Consider the following 24,071-nt stretch of genomic DNA (forward strand, 5'->3'; position numbering starts at 1 on the left):
TTTTCATTACCCACATTCTGGGTTTCCCCAATGATTTCCCTCCAATGGTATCATGAAGCTTTATTTCGCTTTTCTCTTCAGATTCTGTGGTGACCTCGCGTCACTGTTGCCCAGTGCAACAGTGCCCGGCGTTTCTCCTTTCCCTTCTATCTCTTGTCATAAAAAGAGAGCCTTGCTTTAAGATGACCACTATAAAATGCATAAAAATGGACTCATGGCTGCAACTGAAGAATAATTGAGTGGACTTGGGTCATTCAGCCAACACATACGTCTACTTGTACGCACACACATGCATTCTCAGAGCGCTGGTGAACTGACCTTGTAACTGAAAACTGCACATCAACTACTTCCTGGGTTTTCCACTGAATGGCTCACTGGCCAGCCCACATTTCCCGCCTCTCTACTGTATTGTACTATGAGAATCTCAAACAAAGAATGAAGCCCAAAGGCAAAGAGACTGAATATCTGGCTCTGCCTGGTTCCAGGGATTTCTAGTATTTTTGTGCCTTCGCTCCCACAAACTCTAGAGTGACTTGTTACTTAGGGCTCAACCTTGTCTCATCCTCATCAGTCACGGCCTAAGGCAAAAGACTCAGCACCACTCACACTTCCGGGCAGTCTACCCCTGGCCCCCAGCCCCTGCTTAGACGCTGGGCTCCAGCCCAGTTCCCAGGTCTCACTAAGACTTTGTGTGGACGGCAGACGTCTATCCTGTTCTTGTGGACCGCAACCTCTCTTAGTAAGCGGTCTGTACTGCTGCCCCTTGAAGAGGGGGCTCTGGCATTGCTCCTGTCGTCCCCCTCAGTGGCCAGGGCCCCATTTCCTCCTGACACACATTGCTCGTTGCTGCTCGCCCATGAACTTCTAAGCATCACCTATTCTTGCTGCTTATGAGGACACCCCATTTCCTCACAGTGGAGGCCCCACACCTGTGCTCCCTGACCACTTCTGGTGCCACTGCCAGGCCCTTCAGAGAGCCAGGCCCAGGGTAGGCAGACTCCTCCCTCTCCTGCCTCACCCCAGGGGAGGTATGTGCCCTTCCAGACCAGGCCCGGCCTGCTGACTTTACTAGACACAGGCAGGCACGTGAAAAAACATAATATGGGAGAAAAAAAAAACACTGCATAAAGCTTAAGGGGAAAAAAGCACACTTCTGACATAGCTATTCTGAATCACAAAACAGTTAAAATTTGAAGCTGCAAGGGACCTTGGAGATCATGTAGCATAGCGGTTATGTAAGTTTTAGACTTCTAAAACCAGTAAAATTTCCAAAATAAAGTGGGGGTAGGTGGGGGAGGAGGAACTTACGGAAGGGTGTCTGCCTCTGCTGCTGTCATCACATTGATGACAAGGACACCAAAAATGCAGGAAAGATAAAATTTCATCATTTTATAAAACTGCATAGGTTTAACTTTATGAAAAACACACCACATTGTCTGTCTTCCTCCTTTCACCCCCCGCATACCCTCAGACCAGTGAAAACTCTGAGCCATGCGGCTCTAACCAGCATCTGAGAACTAGAGAGCAAGGCCAACCCTCTCATTTTACAGATAGGAAAAAAGTAGCCTGACCCGATTCGTTGACTCCGCCAAGACAGCGGATGATACACTGAGCTGCACTGACTCCCGTTAAGCTTTCTTGCTATTGCATTTGCTAAAGCAAGTTTTGGTGATTGTTGATATTAATATCTGGCAAAATGCTGACTCACTCTTAAATAACCATCACTCTCCTCCAGCAACTCTGAAGAAGTGTAAGCACACAGGGCTCATCAGAAGGGATCCCCAAACTCAGATAACAGAGATAGTGTAACTTCAGAGGTAACTGTTCTCATTTTACATTTTGAGAAGTAAATACTGCAGAATTGTTTCAATAGCAACCTGTGTAAAAGTAGAAATTCATTTTGAATTGACAGGTACGATTTGAAGATATTTCTCAAAATTAAAAATAAATGAGTGTCACATTTCCCCAAGTTTTTTCTATGTCTAATGTGTCCAAAAGCTTAGGGCAAATGGCATACAATGCAAATGGCATTTCTTTCTAAGGGCAGGGCAATTTTTAATGTCTTTCTTCCCTCAAATACATGCTGTCTAACTTCTCTTTCATAGCCTCAATAATTCCTTTTCTTTGTTGTTTTATTATCCCATTTTTTAAATTGACAGATAACATTGTATGTATTTATTGTGTACAATATGATCTTTTGAAGTATTAGGTTATTGAGCATGGAATGCTCAACTTCCGTAAGTATTAAGTTTGACAGTTGATATCTCTGACATTTCACTTTCACACTTCTTTTTTTTATTGCTGTGAAGGTACATCCTCATTCTTTCAAATACACAGTTTGGCTTGTGATTACCTTTCATTTATTTTTTTAGAGCGATTTTTGTGAAACCATGGATAAGTCAAAAATTTGTGTTATTTTCAAAGATGAGTTCTATCGTGGAACCAATGCAGCACAGACAAATCAAATATCAATGAAGTGTTGAGGAAGGATGTGGCTGATGAATGCACAGTATGTCGATAGTTTGAGAAGTTCCATTCTGGCGATTTTAATCTTGAAAATGAGCCATGTGGGTGATCTGAGACCAAGGTGGACAATGATGAGCTGAAAGCTGTAGTGGAAGTGAATCCATTTCAACCTATGCGTGAATTAGCAGCAAGTTTTGACGTTACTATTCCAACAATATTGGATCATTTGAAACAAATCAGCAAGGTAAAGAAGCTGGATAGATGGGTACCACCTGAATTAAATGAGCATCAGCAGAGAAACTGTCTCGAAGTTTGCCTTTCTTTGCTGTCACGACATAAAGGTGAACCATTTCTACACTAGATAGTTACGTGTGATGAAAAATGGATTCTTTTTGACAATTTCAAGAGTTCAGCATAATGGTTGGATAAAGATGAAGTGCTCAGACACTGTCCAAAACTAAATATTCATCTAAAAAAGCTAATGGTGTCTGTTTGGTGGTCCAGCATTGACATTATCCACTACAGCTTCATGAAACCTGTCAATCCATTACAGCAGATGTCTACTGCAATCAACTGGACAAAATGATGAGGATGCTTGCAATTAAGCAGCTGAGATTGGTTAACAGAGGCAGGCCAATCCTCTTGCAAGATCACATGTTGTAAAAAATAATGGTGGTCAAACTACAGAGTTTGGACTTGGAAACTCTCTGTCATCCACCGTATTCACCTGACCTTGCACCAACTGACTACCACTTCTTTTAGGCTTTGGACCACTTCTTGCAAGGAAAAATAATTAATTCTCAACGTGCTGTGGAAAATGCCTTTCTTGATGTTATTGCCACTCACTCTCCAGGCTTCTTCACTGCTGGCATAAACAAGCTACTGTTAAGATGGCAAAACTCTCAATAGTTTCAGTACATACTTTGATTAATTGTATTGCTTCTTGTTTGAGATATAATAAACTTTTGATTCAAAATTGAACATTTCATGTTTAATGACTTTAATATATATGCATTGTATTACAGAATGACTAAATCTAGCTAATGAACATACACATCATAACTCACATAATTATCATTTTTGTGGTGAGGACACTTAACATCCGTTCTCTTAGCATTTTTCACAAATATATTACTATTAACTACAGTCACTATGTTGTATGATAGATCACTTGAGATTATTCCTCTTATCTAACTGAAATTTTGTATCCATTGACCAACATCTCCCCAATTGCCCCAGGCTCTGGTAACCACCATTCTATTCTCTACTTCTGGGAGATCAATTTTTTTAGATTCTATATATGAGTGAGATCTTGCAATACTTGTCATTCTGTGCCTGGCTTATTTTGTGTAACGTAATGCCCTCCATATTCATCCAGGTTACAGCAAAAAACATGATTTCCTTGTTTCTTTATGACTGAATAGTATTCCATTGTGTATATATACTGCCTTGTCTTTATCCATTCATCCATTCTTGGACATTTAGGTTGATTCCATATCTTAGCTATTGTGAATAATGCTGCAACAGAGAGTGCAGATATCTCTTTGAAATACTGATTTTATTTCCACTGGACATATGCCCAGTAGTGAGATTGCTGGATAATATGGTAGTTTTATTTTTGAATCTCTGAGGAAGCTCCATACCATTTTCCATAATGGTTACACCAATTTACATTCCCACCAACAGTGTGCAAGCATTCCTTTTTCTCCACATCTTCTCCAACACTTATCTTTTTATATATAAAATAGGCATTCTGCCAAGTGTGAAGTGATATCTCATTGTGATTTGAGTTTGCATTTCCCTGATGATTAGTGATGTTGAGCATTTTTTCAGATACCTGTTAATCATTTGTATGACTTCTTTGGAAAAATGGCTATTCAGGTCCTTTGCCCATTTCCTAATCAGGTTATTTGTGTTCTTGCTATTGGGCTGTTTGAAGTCCTTATATAACATATTTTGGATATTAACCCCTAATCACATGTACAGCCTGCAAATATTTTCTCCCATTATCTAAGTTGTTTGTTCACCCTCTTGATTGTTTCCTTTGCTGTGTAGAAGTGTTTTAGTTTGACGTAATCCCATTTGTCTATTTTTGCTTTTGCTGCATGTGCTTTTGGGGTCATATTCAAAAAATTATCACCCATACCAATGTCATGGAGCTTTTTACACATGCTTTCTTCCAGCAGTTTCATAGTTTTGAGTTGACTCTTACATTTATGTCTTTCATCCTTTTGGGGTTGATTTTAATATATGGTGTGAGGTAAGGATCTAATTTCATTCTTCTGCATGTGAATATGCAGATTTCCCAACACCATTTATTGAAAAGACCATCCGTTTCCCATTGTGTGTTCTTGACACCTTTGTCAAAAATCAGTTGGCTATAAAAGTAAGAATTTATTTTCTAGCCCTCTATTCTGTTTCATTGGTTTTATGTGTCTGTTTTTATGCCAGTACCATGCTGTTTTGGCAACTGTAGCTTTGGAGTTTATTTTGAAGTCAGATAGTGTGATGCCTCCAGCTTTGTTCTATTTGCTCAAGATTGTTTTGGTTATTTGGGGTCTTTTGTGGTTCCATATGAATTTTAGGATTGTTGTTTCTATTTCTGTGAAGAATGTCATTGGTATTTTGACAGAGATTTTACTGAATCTGTAGATCACCTTGGGTAGTATGGGCATTTTAACAATACTAACTCTCCCAATTTTTGAAAACAGGATAGCTTTCCATTTATTTCTGTCAATTTCTTTCATTGAATTTTATTTCTCAAAATTTTTCTTGTTGAATTTTATCACTTAATTTTATTTCTTTAATTTCTTTCATCAATGTTTTATAGTTTCCAGTGTAGAGATCTTTTATTTCCTTGGTTAAATTTATTCCTAAATATTTTTTGGTAGATATTGTAAGTAAGATTGTTTCCTTGATTTCTTTTTCAGATAATTCATTGTTAGTGTACAGAAAACCTACTAATTTTTATATGCTGATTTTGTATTCTACAACTGTAATGTACTTGTTTATTAGTTCTAACAGTTTTTAGGTGGAGTACTTAGGGTTTTCTATATATAAGATCATGTCATCTGCAAACAAAGACAGTATAACTTCTTCCTTTCCAATTTAGATGCCTTTTATTTCTTTCTCAGTATAATTCTTGATCTGTTCTATCCTAAAATATTATTTCTGCCTTTACTTATTCCTGTCTATTCATTTCCCCTCTCAACTCACTCAAGTTTTCCTAAAGTAGCATAGGAATTTGCTCTTTGGCACTGAAGTGAATAAATCCTCCTTAATCTGGCATGTGAATGAATATTCCATCACTTTCTATAACTTTATGTGAGAGCTATGATTGACTACTTCTGTTTTATCAATTCTAAGAAATTTTAGTTCTTTGAAGCATTTTAATGTGGTTTTTATAAAATACAAAAAAGATAGCCATAAAATTATATGTTTATGTTGGGAAAGAATAAAAGATCAAAATTTCTGTGCAAGAATGATTTCAGCCCTAAACTCTCCTGCCTATTCAAAACGGATAACCATAAAACTAGCTTTGTCACGAGAAGAAAAGATTATTCCAATTTCTTTTGGATGGTAAACTCTGACCCTAAAGCAATGTAGCACTAACCAGATAGCCTATTTCTGTCCCTTTTATCCATAAATTTCAAAGTATAAATGAAAGGAAGGTGATATTTTGGACCACTTCTGGGTTAGGATGGAAGGACAACAGAAGTCAGAAGATTTAAGAGGCTGGTTCATTGTCAGGCATAAAAGCAGAGGATGAAAGAATACTGTTGGTCTGGCTTATTCTGGACTTTTCTTATAAAATGGCCAAATCAGCCCCCTGAGTTTGAAGGGACTCGCCCAGGCTTCAATGAGGCTGGACATGACTTCTGTGCTATTCATGTATGAGCATCTAAGGCCAGGATTTGCCTTTGTAATAGCCTGAAGCAAACATTAATTGAGTCAAAAGTTCACCTTCCTCAGAAGGATTACTCATTGAGCTTTTTACTCCATTTCCCTATCATTCATTAAAGTTTTTGAGACAACACAGAACTTCTATATCAAGATGAGGATCTTTATTTTCAGAAATGTCACGAGTACACCACATACATATATTTTCCTCAAAGAGCCTAGGTGCTAAGGCTGTGGGAAATGGCCATTTCTTGTCAAGGTCAATAATGGAAGGAGATTCATGAAGAGAAGATTCCTGTGTGTATAAAAGACCTGTGACATGTTCTTCATGATCACCAAAGCCTGTCAGCAGGTTTATTAACTGGAAAGGTATTGCCCAGGGCTCTGACATCTCCAAGGGATGCCTGCAGCATCTGCAAACTTCTCTGTAGCCCTGAGGAAGACTCCACAAGCTCTTTGTCCACCTGTCTACATTCTCTGCTGAGACACAGGCAGCTGGTTAAAGCTAGGTAAAAATCTTTTCCTGAGAAAGTACCCCATTTTCAAAGAAAACTGTTAACATTTATAAAATGGCTCTGATGAAGTCATTAGAAACTCTCCAAAGCCAAAGCACGGAAGTTTCCTCACCCACACTTTAATTTCTGACTCAGTCTAAACCATCTCAGCTGCACAATTTTAGACAACAGTGGAATCAAGGGCCATAAGGAACACATCTCCCTTACAGTTTTAGTTACAATGATGACTACGAAGAAAGATGGATTCATTAGAGGTGCAACATCCCATCCGAATACTCCTAGGCTTCTCCCAAACTCAGTCTCCCAAAATCCAAGTTAAACTCTCAAATTGGGGACTATGGGGAACTGTAGACCTGGCTGAGTGGCCTGACCTCTTTATCAGCCCTGGACAATCTTTAAGGGGCAGGAAAGCACCTCCACCCGCCTGCTCACGCAACATTGGCATCTGCAGAGATGATGTCTCTGGAGGGGAAAGTAGCCTGACTGGGCACAGGAATGATATATATTAGTCCAGGATTCACTAAGCAGTAAGAGAAATCATTGAGAAATGATGACCTAGTGACAACACTACATGCAGAGATGTAGGAACTTGGAGAGAAAAGACAGTCATCTTTTTAATGAAGACTAGTTTACTGAAATGGATTTTGGATGTCTGTTCACCGAGTTTGACAAATGAAGCAAAATCCAGACTGGTTCCCAGAGGCAGGCACTTGCTGCTGGGAATATTGATGCTTTCTTCATATTCAGCACTTTTATTTTAACCCAAATCAATTCGTTCCTGGGGGGGAAAGGCATTTTATTTCTAGAGAAAATAAGATGGAGTCACTGAAAGGTCTATTTAAGATGTGGCAGCGTGGGAAAAGCCAGAGCTGGCCAGACCCTGGGGTGTTTGGAGGACATCCCTACCTGGGTAAAAGGAACACCTTAAATGGTCAGTGACAATACTATGGCCTTCCATAATGCTTACTTAAGGGGCTCATGCAGAAGAATGAAATTTTAACCTCTGCTTTAAAATTCCAGTTTTTCATTTCTGCCTTTTTTTCCTCATAAGTTATTCTGCTGAATCTGGAGTAGAAAGCGGTTTGCTGTACTTGCAATTCTTCATCACACAGAACCTCGGCTTCCTGAGGAATCAGATCTCAGGACTTTTGTAAGTACCAAATCTTGATCCTCAAATAGAGTTGAGCTAAAAGTACTCTACTATGTTTAGATTTTCTTCTTCTTTTTTTTAAATTGAGAATACTAAGATGTTCCCCTCAGAGCAGCAATAGAGTCTGGAAGGTAAGCGATCTGTCAGTTGACAAGGATATTCATTCTAGTTCTGCCACTCACTGGCTGTGCCACCTTGGGGAAGTTAATTAACCTCTCAGAGCCCAGGTTTTACTTTTATAAAAGAAAACAATGGTATCAGCTACTTCAGGGAGCTGATATCAACAATAGTAATGCTTAATATTTATTGACCATGTACAATGCAAAATATTTTTTAAGTTTTGTATATATTATCTCATTTAATGATCACAACATCTCATTGAGTTGAGTGGTATTATCATCCACATTTTATACAGACAAGGAAACAAGCTCAGAGGAATCAAAATCATGTTTAAGCCAGAATTCGAAGAGGGGCATGCTGTGAACCACTACACACAGTGTCAATTAATTGATATAAAAATGCTTAGCATAGTGACTGAAATATAATAAAAACTCAATACAAGTTTTGATATAATTAATGTTAAAATAGCATTAATGAATATAATAGTATTTTAAAAAATATTAGGACCTATGAAATATTTAGTGTGAGAGATTCTATTTTGTTAATCAGCAGTTAATAAACTCTTTGGGGGCAGAAAGTGAGAGTCACTTCCTCTTGTATAGCATTTACGGCAAAGGGGCTCTATGGATATCTGTTGACCGAAGAATGATTCTGCTTGGAATCATCAATACTACAAAGCAAAGCCGACTCAAGACATATTCAACTGGTCTAAGCAAAAACATCCCCAGAACACAAACTGATGCCACCATTTGTCCTTCTATGTTATAGGTTTATTCCTTATTAATGACAAGTCCTCATAAGACTATTATCTTTAGACAATATAGAATACAAAGAATCATGCTGTATTTTTGTCCTTATTGAATAGTATTTATCAAGCAATAATCTTCTTCCCAAACTGTGCTGACTGAAGACACAGAAAATTAAAGGTTGCTTTCCCTTAATCAAGTCAAAAGAAGATGGTGCAAAGTCTTAAGAAAGCTGCTAGGTATTTGGTTTTGGAGAATCAAAGATTATGAAATTTATTTCTACTTTTAAAATTTCCAATGCAATATCATAAATAAAAAATAATAATTTCCTCATAAAATTTTGGTTTATGACACTGCCTTTTAGAAGAGTTCCCTCTTCTTCTATAAGAATAAATTCCCTAATAACTTCTATAAGAAAGAACTTTTCTAAAAGGCAGTATCATAAACCAAAATGTTAATTTTAGGGAACTTATTAAAATCTCTATTTTAAAAATGAGAAACTCTGGGTACAAAAAAGCTCATGACTTGCTCAAGGTCACACAACTGATGAATGGCAGCACCAAGACTTTGTCTCTTGATTCAGTGACATTTTCAAGCATCTGAAAAGAAAGGTGGCCTTGGAAAGATGACATTTGAATAAGCAAGAGAAAAGACAAGCTTCGACATAGTTCAAATATTCAAAGCCACATGGCATTATGTAATCACACACATTAGAATGTCCTTTATAATTTTCAAATCATTTTTTTCTCAAGGACAAATTTTCTTGAGATTGTTCTCATTTTTAAATTAAAGAAAAAACAGTGAATGAAAAAAGAAAAAGTTATTTGCAATCATGCTTCTGAACATAATTTTATGCACATCAACACATATTTCTAGAAAATTATTATAACTGTATTTAATAAAACATTTAGAAAAAATTTAGTGGAAAATTATTACTGCAAAATCCTGAATATATTCAATATTTCACATTTAAACTACAAAGCCTGCAACTGGAGGTAACACATTGTAAATTAGAGTACATGCGCACAAACTCGATCTCATCCAACCTTCTATGTGTCTGGTTTTAAAGCTGTGGTAATAAAAACCTTTGCTCCATAACGATCTAATGGTTACACACACAGAGGGCTGTCTCTCTGGAACTATCAATGTTGGTGACAGGGTAGGGCTCATAAAGAGGAAATCATGTGCAATAATTACCTAGGCATGTAAAGGACTCTCTCCGCCACCACAAAGCCCACCCTGAAGAAGAGATTGCTGGCTGGGATGAACGGGAACACCAGGAACAACAAGCCCACTAACACTTCCTTGTGCTCCAGTCTCTGAAACACACAAGAGTGAAGGACAAATTAATTTTTGTTTAATTCCACTTCAGGCAGCATCTAACCATCTCCTTCGTTTTCAAGTTCTCAATGAAGGAATGAATAAATTAGACCCATATAAACCTTTTGACCAGTGTGCTGAATTTAACAGAAAAAGCCCAGAGGCTAACATCGCGGGCACCTAGAAAAATAAGATATTGGCACAGTATGGTTGATGACCATTACTTGTTATTCTGGGCTGGCCCTACAACCACCCTACTTTTCGGTTCTGGAAACTTTCAGAATCACTGTCTTCCCAGACACTTTGTTTCCAGGGAGCAGAGCAGTTGGATAAAGTCAAACACAGTAAGGTGCCATGGAGAATTTAATTATTGTCTTCTCCGAAATAAAATGCATTTTTTTACAAAGGTTCACCAGGATAAGCAAAGATTATTTATTATTTAATAAATAAAATTAAATGCTAAAGAAATTTGGGACATGAATGAAGCGGGGTCATTTGAGCTGAAGAATATCTTAACATCTCTTAAATTAGCCTGGTAAACAAGTATTTATTCCATGAATTTTTGGGGGATAAAAAATCATTACAATAACTCATTAAATTGACAACCTTATTCTGATATTGTATATATTAATCTGTAAAGATTTTCTTTCACACATTATAATTAACAGAAAAACTTCTGTTTATTGTTAATAATATATTATAATGAGCATTGTAAAAAATAGCTTGTATTTCCTTGTGTATATATATATGGTATAGACACATTTGAAGAGAGTTCTATTTAAAACAGGCCTTAATGTATTGGATAACATTTTTTTTTAAGTTTAAAAAGAAAAGCAAGTAGAACTTTCCATATTACAATTTTTAATGTTTCCCATAAACATTTAAAATAGTCTACTACTTTTAATAATTAGAAAAGTAAATAACAGAATTTGGCAAATATACATAAAACTCCCTAATAGAAGCTACAAATACTTTAAATATACAAAGTAAAAGATTTCAAATATCTTGGGATATTTGTCACCTGGATTTTATTAAAAACTTTATTTTACTAACTACAGCATATAGAGTAATAAAATTTCTGAGAGCAATTCCATATGATTCATACAGTTTCTCTTAAATAATTAATTGTTCTATAAGTAATGATCTCACTTTTTACCTAAAGGAAACACAGCCTTTGGAAATAAAAGAAGGAAGGAATAAAAAGGTAACAACAAGCCTTCAACTCAGGTGGATGCATGAGGATGTTACAATTCTATGATTGACCAAAATTGATCAAAAAAAGTTAATAAAAGGAGCAAGTTCATTTTATTTAAAAGCTGCAAGCTATCTTTGTAATTTAGATTATACTTTGCATTTACAAAGCACACTTCAATTTGAGAACTTAAAGTACATAATTTAAAAAAAAAAAAACCTCTTCACAAGAATCCTGCAACGTCAAGAGCAAGTACTTCTTGCTGACATTGAAAATAAACCCCAAAGTATTAATATCAGTGTCTTGTCATGCATTCCTCATTAGCTCTGAGCCTATTATTAAGTAGTACATTGACGTTCTCTTTTTATAGGTGCATTTTTATATTTTAGAGATAACTGGTTACTTCTTTTGACTCTTCAAAAGCTGAAATATTTTCACAAAAGCATTCGCGTGTCTTCCCTACGATATTTCTGCAGAGAATGTAATGCATCCTATTATTATAATTCATCCTAAGAATTAAGAGTGCAGGTATCAACAGAACTCTGATCAGGCCATTATCCATGTCCCTGGACTGTGCTTTATCCAAGTGCCCCCTGTCCCTCATCATGGTTATTAGAGAACAGCCCTCACTGGGAATCCGAGACAGGCATCCCCAGTATCACATCCCCAATATCACACCTTCTGCGTCTCTGAGTAAAGGTGGGTGCCCGTGACTCAACAGGGCCGCACGTGCCAAGCAGCCACCAGGTTTGGGAGGCACCTTCATCCTTGAGGTGGGTGTCAGGTATGAACAAACATCACCCTCCCTGCCTCCTTGTCAACCAGCATGCCCTTACAGTGGGCAGGATGGCCATGGCGCCCCCCAATGCTGGGGACACAGAAATGGGGGAGGGCCAAGAAGCGTCCGCCTTCCCCAGAAGCCCGATGTGCGAACTGAAACACCACGGAGCAGTGAGCTCATCTGTTCCTCCACCAGGCTCTTCAGATGCCAGGCACAGTCGTTACTTCCTTCATGAAAATCATCCCAGTTGTAATTACACATTTATCCGTGTGTTTACCGTCTCTAATGTCTGTCTGTCCCACTAGCCCGAGAGCTCCAGGAGGGCGGGGAACTCCTCAGCTTTGTTCACTGCTGCACGACCTGTGCTGAGCTCAGTGCCCGGCGCGGGTATTTGCTGAATAAATCAATGAAGTGAACAAATGTACCAGGCAAGAGAGAAAACTGAGTGGAAGAAGGGGAGGAGGTGCAGAGGGCTTCCTGGTGGAGGTGACACCTGGGCTTGAAAAATAAATAAATGCTTCTAAGGCAGACACATTTGGGTGTGAGAAGGTGGTCACAGCCAGGCACACTTGTAGAAGATACGGAATGTACACAGCAAGGAGTAAGACTGGGCATGTCAGCACGTGACAGATCATGAGGGTCCTGTACGCCCTGCTGTAGAACTCACCTTCACCCAGAGGCAACGGAGAGCTGCTAATAGGTCCCTGGCCCGCAGAAAGAAAAGCGAGTGAGTGTCAGGGGTCAACGTCTAGTCTCAGGTTGCAGCCCTGCCACCAATACACCACTGTGCCTCGGGCAGGCTTATTATCCCATCTGTCCTCAAGGAGCCTCAACTACAAAGTGAGACTGTATGTGCAGGAAAACTGCAATAGATTCACTATTATAGGTCTCAGGTTTGATTTTTCTTTTCTGGGTTGGGAGGAATATGGAAGAGCATCTCCCTGAGCCGCAAAAAGGTAAAAATCCTGCATTAACACCCTGTTAGGGTGCTCAGAGAGTCACTCGGCCACCACTGGCACAGCCACACATCTGGCCAAGCAGCGAAGGGAAGAGCAGGGACTCTTCTCAGAACCACAAACTGCCTCAAGGAAATCTAGCTCTAGAACTCAAGTAGCTTCTGGTTTATCCTCTCCCCTCTTTACTCTCAGTTCATCTTCCAAAGTGCAGGTCACAGATGAAGACACATACACACACACACACACACACACACACGTGTGCACTCTGTCCAGCACTCTGTCCAGAGCGTTAGTGAAGAAAGGACTCCTTCCTGCCCAATTCAACAGCACTGCAGGCTGTTCCCTTCCAGAGAGGTAGAAAATAATAGGCTTATTATAATAATTATTATCATCATCACTACTATATTTTTCCCCACCTCTAACACAGGTTTCAGAAAAATGGCACACTGCATTTATGCGTGAGTGTGTTCACGTGGTTCTACGAATCACACAGCTATGCCTCAATCCTAAGGATTTCTCTGGCAGCCCTAGGCTCTAGCTGTCTGCATCCAATTTATCAATCCACAGGGAAGCTGCTGACAGTAAAGCTCCCCCTTTCAGCTCTGGGATTAAGGCATCTGCCAAGCTGACAATCAGTATGGCTGAACACTCATTGGCTCTCTTTTTTATATCTGTTTATGGGTCTACTTCCTCTATTAGACTATGGATTGATTTGTTGATGGCAGTCATCAATGCATATTTAAATTTATCCAGATGCCTGGCACAACACCCCTACTGCTGTCCACGAGAAATTTACCCTTGAGCCTTCCCTTGAGAAAATCCAAGTCTCAGGTGTATTTCAAATACCATGAAACTTGAATCCACAAAATCCCTTATGTTCACTGATCCTATTGAGTTGATGATAATACAGACTGCATCAGATGGATGCAGAACTGATCTCATCTTCAACACTCTAACTCAGGAGCCAAGAACACCACTTTCAAGACCAGAACAGGCAATGGCAAGCCAGAAGCAGAAGAACAGAGAGAGCCTGGCTGTTTAGGGCAACAGAGTCCTACCTCTGCTCTACACAAACGTACCTTTAACTTGTTCCCGCTGGGATGCCACTCTGAGCCCTGAGCTGCCCTGTGGCCTACCTGACTCTCACTGTCTTGTCTGTTTTCCTTTGAATTTTAACAGCCTCTCTCACCTTCAACCCTGTCTGGCAGTGGCTGGGTTTGCCCGTCTATGGGCACAGCTCCTGTCTGGGTTTTCTCACCACGGCTCCAGCTCTCATCAGGTGCTGGTGACTGTTCCCCTCCTCTGCCCCTTCAGGCCATCTGGTAGGTGTCACCATTGCACGTTGGCTCTACTGGTGCTGCCAATATCACTGCAAATGCTCACTTGATAACTCTCTTCCATCACCCCCCTGGCCATGCCATGTGTTTCCTGCCAGGACTCCAACTGATAGACCAGCACAGTGAGAATATGGGGACAAAAGCAGACATGTGGATTCCAAAGAAGGGTCAGAACTCTGGCTGGTGTGAGGTGATCAGAGCCGGCTCCAGCACACCCCGAGACTCGGTCCTGTCTTTACATCACGGTCTTTCCATTATGTTTCAGCCCTTGGGCGAAGCATCTATTTTAAGGCCATGGAGGCTATAAAAATTTTAAAACGTTGCATAAAAACAGTAAAGATAAACATCAATCTGAGAGAGCATTTTTTTATCTGGCAAATGAGATTGAGACCAATCTCTCAGCAGTCAGAGAAGAGGAAGTTTTTAATGCTTAGTGCTATTATGATATTAAACGCAAGAGACCCTTTCTTATGATTCAAACAAGATCTAGAATCGGAACTCCACGACAGTAACGTGGGGGCAAGGGGAAACTGGGGCAGTCTGAAGGGTAAAGAGAATAAGAAAAGTTAAAAGCCGAGTCTCAGAGCCTATTACAGGTGGCACATTCTTTGGTGATTGATTATACGTTCGACTTGGACCCCGATTTAGGCCCAAATGGCCACAATGCCACACTGCGAGATGTGTAAGGACAGTCCTGCGGCGACACGAGCACAATCCACATCTCCAGTGTAGACGTGGAAAGGCGCCACTTGCATTTTTCCCTCTTGTCTGAAATCAATGGGACATGCTGAGGCGGGACAGAAAATGGCTTCGGTTCAGGATGTCAAGAGCAGAGCTGCCAACCCACACTCGGCTCGGCTCAGGAGGGTGATATCATTTCCTCACTTTCGTGAGCTCTAAAATTTACTCATAAATGCACGGGGAGTAAAATTTTAAAAAGGGGAAATGAATGAAGAAATTACACCCCCTCAGAGACAAAAGTGGACTTGTACACTCGACGTCTTCTCTGAGCCAATTTAAACACTGCTTCTTCCCAGGCCAAATTTTCTTCGCCAAGAGGCGCTGCCAGACACACTAATGCACAGAGCAGCAGATTAAAATCAGAGCATTCATGCACTTGCCTCTCAGATTGCTCGGCTTTGACTCTGGACTTCATTTTTTAAATTTTTTTATTTATTTGTTTTCTTTTGCATAGAGCTTTTTATTTGATTTGTTTTTAATCACCTTCTTGCCAACACCAGTTCCTGAGATTAAAATGTCTTATCGCACAAGAGCAAACAATTACTTTTCAGGGTTAAACGAGGTGGAATAGTGAAGCTCTCAGCTTGCTTTGCTCTAACTGAAGAATAAACTAATTTATAACTTTATTTGGAAACGTAAGTTACAGTCTGCTTAAGTGGATTTTTAAATGTTTAAAAATATAAAAGCAAAAAAACGTTTAAAAGGCACTTTATTGGAAAATATCGGGCCAGTGCAAAAACATTCCATTCATTTTAAGTTAAGCAGGCAGTAGTGAGGAGTTAAGGGAATTAAGTAAATTAGAAAAATGTTGCTAAAGAAATCTTTTCTTGATTAGAATGAAACTATTACAGGAATTTATGGAGACCTGGGGGAAGTCAGAAATGAACTTTCTTCATCTGTGTCTGTAGTTCTTAACAAAAATATGGAAAAGACACTAGAGAAAGCTATATACTCAATAAAAAAAAGACTGACCAAGACTAGAGAGATGGACGAAAGTATTAAGACAAGCCACCTTCTAAAGCCCTGTGTACCTTATACATTATTATGTGTGTGCTGCACATACATGCCGGGGGTGAGGGCCAATAAGAGCCACCTGATAAGGTGCAAGTGGTAGAGGATGGGGGAAACCAAGTATCTTTTAAGCACATACCATGCGCCAGACACGTCACTTAAATACTCACTGAAATCTCATGACCATGTTATAAGGTAGGTATAATTATTTCCATTTTTGTAGATGAGGAAATTGAGGCCCAGAGAGCTTAAGACACTTGTCTAACTTGATCAAACCAATGACAAGCAAAGAGTTTCAAACTGAGGTCTGACTTACTCCAAAGCCTGTCCTCTTCCCACAGTCCAGGTAGCTCTGGAATCCAAAGCTAATACCAAGTGTGGGGAGGCATTTCAGCCCTTCACTACCTTCTCATTTTATAGCAGAAACACACCGACAGCAGATAAGAACCAGCAAGCTGTAGGCAGTCACATGACACGCTGCTGAGGTAGTATAGAAAATCTCAACCCTAAGGCCCTCTAATAGAGGGCCTCAAATCTCTGGTTTGCTTTGCCGGATAAATGCAAGCACAAGATTGTATTCTACAATTTACAGGGATGCTACAGGATCTGTGGCATAGAATATGTGCTCCTTGTCAACATCCTGTTTTAATGCATTTGTGAATGATTTGAGATGGTCCATCTACTCAACCTCTGAAAGAACGGACATATATAGGTCCACTGACTATCGTAGGATAAAACATAATTTATAATATTCGACTGATCTCAGTTATTGAATTGTAAGCCAATATGATATTTGAAGGCTTGAGGGGAGGGTAATGATCACTTTTGACATAAGAAATCAAATACTGTGATGAAATTGCTCTTCTTAGAAAGCAAACGAACACTCAACATTCTAGTGACCACAGAGTTCAATAAGCCAAGTGGACAGGTAAGTGGGCCTTCTAAATTTTAAATTTACACATGCTCCCAACTTGTCATTGCTCTAAGCTTCTTTAACATTCAACTGTTTATCTGTGAACTGTTTACACCTGGATCTTCCAGGAATGTAACATGGGGACAGTCACCTAGCCTTGTTACATATGTGTTATAGTATTTACTCTGGCAGATGGATCTGGAAAACCAAAAGGGTGGTGTTGCTCTAGGAGATAGGTGTCCATGTGCATTGAGATCCGAGCTAGCTGAGTAACTCAGGAAAATGGAGGGGCTTGCACGAGGTACACCCAGGACCCCCATCTGACACCCCTGGCTTCAGGGGAGAGCCTGTCCTGAGAAGGGGCCGTGGTGCACTAGGTGAGGTAGCCGTGGGAAACAAGAGAGAAATGTGAGAAGCTCAACCCTGTGACAGGAGCCTGACTGGAGCAGAAGGGGGAAAAGAGAGAGCCCGCCGCGTAGGTGCCCTGGCCTTGTGTCATGCTCACCACATTCTGCTCTGCCTGGCGGAATGGAGACAACCGTAACACAAGGAATGCCACAGAGTCCTATGTCAAGAACTGTGACTTAATGAGGGAACTTGGTGTGGGTGGGAAGCAGGAGCACATAATCATTCTATTCCCTCCGTAAGGAACCGAGATGGATTTAAACACACAAGTGAAGTCATGAATGAATCTAGCTTTGAAGAAGTAAAGGAAACAGAAGTAGAGGATAAATCAGATACATTTTCATAAATAATTTTGTTCCTATGGAAATGTACATGCCTGGCAGAAGCAGTCTTTTACCTATGACTACTGCCCAAGTACTTCTGTTAAGGAGACATCCCTTGGCCAAAGTCTTCCAAAGCAAGATGCTATAGACTTCTTTTTTGTTAAGGAAGAGACAAGGTATTTCACTTTTTCACAAAGCAAGAAAATAAAAGGTGTGATTCACCTACCCACCTGGAATTGTCATACAGAAGATAGTCCTTTTGTTCTATAATCTAAAATTAATAAGGAGAAGGAGCCATAGAAGAGTCCGCATAGTTTCATTCACCTAGTGAAGATCTAAGTATTTTAGAGCAGCGTCTCCTAAAGACAACTGTTCATCATGATCAAACTACAGAGATATGTTTGGCCTACTTCAAGGTCACTACCTATGAAAGTAATAAGAAATTTAATAAGCTTCTCTCTTAAAAGCTAAACAAGAAAAAAAAGGTGAGATTTGCTTGCATGATTGAACTTCTGGAGGAATTGCTATTAATAGTAGATTTGATTCTTGTTATCTGCCAATATACTCATCCAAAATCAAAATATCTTCTATAATCAAACTATGTTGCATCTCATTAGACAGGGCCCACTTTTCTGCTTTTGAAACATATGGTGATAAAAACTCAATGGATCACTTTGTTTCCACAGCGGTAGTTAAAAGGACTCTTTTCACAAATAACTGACATGATTGAAGAACGCTCTTCCCTTCCCTTTAACTGCATTTTCAAACAGCCTACCTATCACAGCTTAAAAGGGCAAATTTAATGGAGTACTGAAATGTAGCAAAGGATGAAAACAAAGGTCCTATGTTTTCAAATGGTATCAAATACTTGCAATTTTCTTAGTTCAGACATGCACACACCTGTTTTCATTTTTTCAAAGCATGAAAGACACATGCATAAAAGAACTGATTTCCACCAAATGGCAACAACCCAAATTTCTAAAGTATATATAAAAAAGGGGAAGCTTTATATGATCTATATGAGGCTTGACATAAAAATAAAGATAAGAACTTGACCCAATAATCACTAGTTGGGAGTTGTATTTTTCTTAGGTATGTCTTACAAGGAAGTAGAAAATAAAACTTTAGACAGAAAAAACAAAGGGTAAACATGTTTCTTCAACAAGTGTTGGCACTGAATTATTCTCAAGTGAAGACATGGTCATGGTGAGAACCTAAGTCTGTAACAGGAAGAAAACTAGAGTTCATTGTCCGAAGTCACTCAATCAAAAAAAAAAAAAAAAATGTGGTGTACCGGAATGGAAAGAATTTTCAAGCCAATGCCAGGGAGGCTGACGTTAATAAATGTTCTTCCCAATTAATCACTTTTTAATACCAAATGCCAGAGTCCTGGGTTACAAGCTAACAGAGCCAATTTGGCCATGTAGAGTTGCCAGGTCCTTTTGTAAATCCTGGTGGCCTCTAGCAATTGGAGCCAGATGGGATACAGAAATGAAAGTAAGTCTGAGACGAAATTCTGCCAAAAGTGCAAGCATTTATTATCAGTCCCATACTGGCTTATCATGAAGCATGAAGAAGTCCTTTCTCTGTCCTCCCACTCCCCTACTCCTACAAGAATCTTCCATGAAAGGTTTCCTCTGGGGAGAATGGAACAAGGTTCTGAGTCAGGAACAGTTGACTTTCTACTCAAGTAAGGCACGGAGTACTTTTTCAAGCGCTTTCTTTTAAATCATGTTAAGCAGGGGAAGATGCAGTATTTAACTTATTCCAGTTATAAGGGAAAATACAAGTGGAGAGATATGTGTGTTGCCATTTTGGTCTTTAGAAACTGCCACTAAATATACCAATGAATCAGCTATTCTAGGTGAAGGCCACCTCCCCAAACTATTCTAGGTGGATGGCTTTGCAGTGTCCCTCATCCCATCATGACTCTTCACAGTCACAGACATTTGTGTATCAAATATCCATATAAGCATCTCTAGTTAAAGCCTGGACTGAATGAAAACAAAAATCCCATCAATCAGTTCAAAGGTCTTATCTTTCACTTGCTGTTGCCTGGTTGGAAACTGTAACTTTAAAAGAAAAGAAATGGTTTCAAAGGAGTCGTTTTCCAGGTGCCATTGCTAAAGAAATAATAATATGAGAATTATTTTGTTGATGCTGCTGTGGCTTTTTTTTTTTTTTTAAGTACAAAGAACACAAGCAAGAAAGTGTTTAAACATGGCCCAAAAATGGACCCTTGAAGTCCATTTACCCAGCCACCTTCAAATATCTGAGTCAATACTTCCCAAAGCATGTTGCAAGCACACTGATCCACAAGAAGTCCCTAAAAAGGGCTTCCAAATTCAAATAAATTGGAAGAATACCATTTACAATATACCCATTTTTGGAACTCATAAGTAAAGGGTTTGGGAAACCCTACAGTAAAGAAATATGTTCAACTTTTTAAACCTAGGGCTTCTGAAATGCATTTAACTACAGAATATTTAGAGTAACCTTACTTAATGGTCTGTATGATGCTATGACATATTTTGAGAAACACTGGTACAAACTGCACCAGCAGAATGAAGTGAAGAAAAGTTTCCACCTTAGGAGTTTCTTCCCATAACCTGTCCCAAAATATCATCATGCTGTCTGACAAAATTTTTACTGCATCTCAACTATAGCCTTCATGCTACAGTTGAAACACATTTTCTGCTGTTCGGTCCTTGGTAGAGATGAAGAATAGCTGATGGCCATTTTCTATGTAAAAAAGTGCTATAGATTTTAGAGAACATTGTTAGGCCATCCATCTGCATAGTCTTGGCTCCAGCTGGGATAAATCCTGGGGCAGGAACGTTTCTTGGCAGGTGAGAGTTAAGTTTAGATTATATCTGTGTTTACAAAGATAATTCTCTCAGAGGTGGAGGTGGATGGAACGGAAGTGGGGAAAACCAAGCTCTTCAAGGCAGCTACTGGTTCTTATTCTATCTTTATTCTCCATACTCTGAGTATTGTTTGGAACCAGTGAGTTTATTTGCTAAATTAAATATCTAATGTTTTATCTTATTGTTTTCTTCTGAGCTTTTCCTCTTCAAATGCACTGTTCTACACCTACATGTTCCCTACAAATTTATTCTGCTGGTCTCCGAATACTTTGTCAGCTTTTAAGAGCATTTTCCATTTTCATCACAAAGCTGTGCAAGTGACTGTGACTGCTGACTGCGACTGGTCATGCCTCTCAGACTCCCGGCCGGTGCCTACGAGAGATGCAGAAACTACAAGGAGCAGGCAGACGATGAAGGGTTCCACCAGGTAACCTCCTCCACCCAGTTCATTTGCCCTGTCAAAGTACTCTTGGAATTTCCCCATCCTCAGCAGTGGTTCTCTTGGTAACAGTTGGTCACTGATCATTCATTCATTCAACAAATATGTTTTGTTGCCATCTAAAAAGATACGCTCTTTGGCACTGTACTCAGTGGCAACCACTTAAGGAATGTAGCAATCAGTCACTCACTTCCCCTTTGTATTTTCCAAGCACTATTCTGTGCTCTTTGGAAACTATCAGTGAGCAAAACAAACAAAAAAACCAAAATACCATCCCCTCCCCCCCAAAAACCCCTGCCTTTCCAGAGAGGAAAAACAGAGAGAAAGAGCAAGTGCATATAAGAGTGGGCCTGGTAGGGGGTATCTAATACAAAGGTGGGCAAGAAGTGGAATTTGTAAACATGGTGGTCAGAGCAGTCCTTGTTGAGAAGGTGGCAACGAAGCAAGGCTTGCAGGAGATGAAAGATTCAGCCAAAATATTCATCTCATTGTAGGAAATGAGTTCGTTCAGGAAGGAGCAAGAGAGATACTGGGGTGGGGGCTGGAAGGGGCCGGAGCAGGTGGAAACCTGTTAGGCCATTATAAAGGTTGTGACTTTCAGTGAGATAGAAATAAAGAGCCACTGGAAGATTTTAAACAAAAAAGGACGTGACCTGACTTACAGTTTAAAATAATCTTTCCGGTCACCGTGTTGAGAATAGACTGGACCATTAGCACAGGGTATGAACGTACAAGGACACACGCAGGGAGACTCGTCAGAAAGCTGTGGCAACAATCCCGGTGAGAGATGATGGTGGCTTGGACAGGGTGAAAGCAGCGAAGGTGCTGAGAAGGGACCAGTGTCCAGGCATACTTTGAAAGTATGGTTGACGGGATTTTTTAATGGATTGGATATGACACTTGAGAGAGAGAAGAAACAAGAGACCCCCAAAATTTTGGCTCAGACAACTAGTAGAATGCACTGAGATAGAAAATACTGTTGAAGAAATAGACTGAATGGGTGAATTCGGGAGTACAGTTTCAAATGTTGAATTTGAGACATCCATGTGGAGACGCATATATGCAGACAGCACTTTCCTTCCTGAACAACCCTAGATACCACGTATACTATTTCATTTATTCTTACTATATTATAGGTGAGAAAGAAGTTTTAAAGACTTTCCATAAGCATTTTGATGTGTTAATAATGTTGGCATATAAGCATTAAAGCTCATACTACAAATTTGCTTTCTTTCTAATACTCTATGCTACCTCTTTAGGCAATGCATATGTATAAACAGGGAGTTTAAGGTTTGGCTTTTTTTTTTAAAGGGAGTTGGGGTGTGATTTTCCCCGGGTCGTGTATATATTAACACTTGCCATCCCTTTATAGGCTCCTCGGGCATTGTACTTGTAGCCAACCACCTAATGAATACAGCAATCACTCACTTCAGTCTCCTTTGTATTTTCCAACCCAATAAGCAATTTCCAATGGGCTTTCTGTTTAGGGAGATTTGTTTTAGCTGCTTTTATCTTTGGGACTCCTAATTGAATACTTCGTGGTTTTCTCAAAACAAGATGGAAAAAGGTGTGCTCTTTTAAATGGACACTTCATGTTCTGAATGGAAATAGGACAGAATGGTTCCAGAAGTTACAAAAATGTCTTTTGACTTTTTTAAAGAGTTTAAATACAATCAGAAACGTTGTAAGACTAAGTGGTAATGAATTGCTTTTCTGAAAATATGAATCATTAAGCTAAAAGAAATAACAAGTGTTAAAAATTAATATTACCTCTCAAAAGGTGGCACTTACTGTGAGTAAAAGCAAATAATAACATAGACTGCGAAGTCTTGCTGAGAATCACAAACTATACAAATCAGGAACAAATAAAGCTGTTAGGGATGTCTGAAAATGTCTTTTTCCGTTATACAACTATCTCATTCTTCCACTAATAAATTCAGTGAGTCTTCCAATGGAGACATAAACCTAAGAGGGGTAGGTTAGTCATTTTCCTATTAAATAGTGTGACTTGTGACAATGTAGTTGCTCTGTGGAGGCAAAGAATGAAACATTATTTAGTGATGTGTAAAAACTCCTAGATCAAAAGCCAAAGAGAGCACTTCAGGTACAACTGAACTGTATATTACACATAACATAAGGAAAAAGGATTTCTAAAAGTTTCAGCTCCAGAACAAGAATAATTTTATAGGTGACATATTAATAATTGACACTGCTCCGCCCCACCCCCCCCCAAGAAAAAAGGCCTTGGAAAGACTCTGCTCAAGGGCCTCTGATTTTCAGGTAGTCACTAAAGAAAAGGTTGCATTTCTAGTGTCTATTTTTTTTAGCACCCACCACAGAGAGGAATGGGGAAACCCGCAATGGTAGCAAGAGGTTTTCTGAACAACAAAAAAAGAAAATGATTCCTCTCTTAAATGCTGCCTATTTTTGCTAAATTTTCAAATACCATTAAGGACATCCATAATATTTCTAACGTTTGGAGGTGTAGGTGGTAACTGCAATGTTCAGTCATAAATATGTCAGTGGTATTTGTCACTATTTTCTTTCTCTTGATAAACAATCATTTTAACTAAGAAAGTAGTTGTATGTGATATTCTGTCATTCTATTACCTTTGAACATATTGACTTCCCAAACTATGCTTCAGTATTAAAAACCTAAAAGTATATTACTAGCATTAGCATTATTCTTATGACGACAATTTAAAGAAGCTCCCTGTCACATGAGGTGGCAGATGAAGGGGTGGGGAGGGGAGAGGATTAATTTTCATAAGCAACAGTGACATCACACATCTATTCTCATCATGCCTGGCCTTTGACATACACAGAATAAAAAAAAAAAAAAAAAAGGTAGTCGGCCAGGTGCGGTGGCTCATGCCTGTAATCCTAACA

General features: G+C 39.3%; 1 protein-coding gene across 1 annotated transcript in view; it reads right to left on the minus strand.

The window, feature by feature from the left end:
• TMTC1 (transmembrane O-mannosyltransferase targeting cadherins 1) overlaps positions 1 to 24,071 on the minus strand; it is a 253,695-nt gene that overhangs the window by 78,009 nt on the left and 151,615 nt on the right. The window contains exon 9 of the mRNA XM_069490420.1: positions 10,095 to 10,216. Within this exon, the coding sequence (XP_069346521.1) occupies positions 10,095 to 10,216 (122 nt within the window). The remainder of the gene's footprint in view (positions 1 to 10,094; positions 10,217 to 24,071) is intronic.

Source organism: Eulemur rufifrons, chromosome 16 (genome assembly GCF_041146395.1).
Source record: "Eulemur rufifrons isolate Redbay chromosome 16, OSU_ERuf_1, whole genome shotgun sequence".
NCBI lineage: Eukaryota > Metazoa > Chordata > Mammalia > Primates > Lemuridae > Eulemur > Eulemur rufifrons.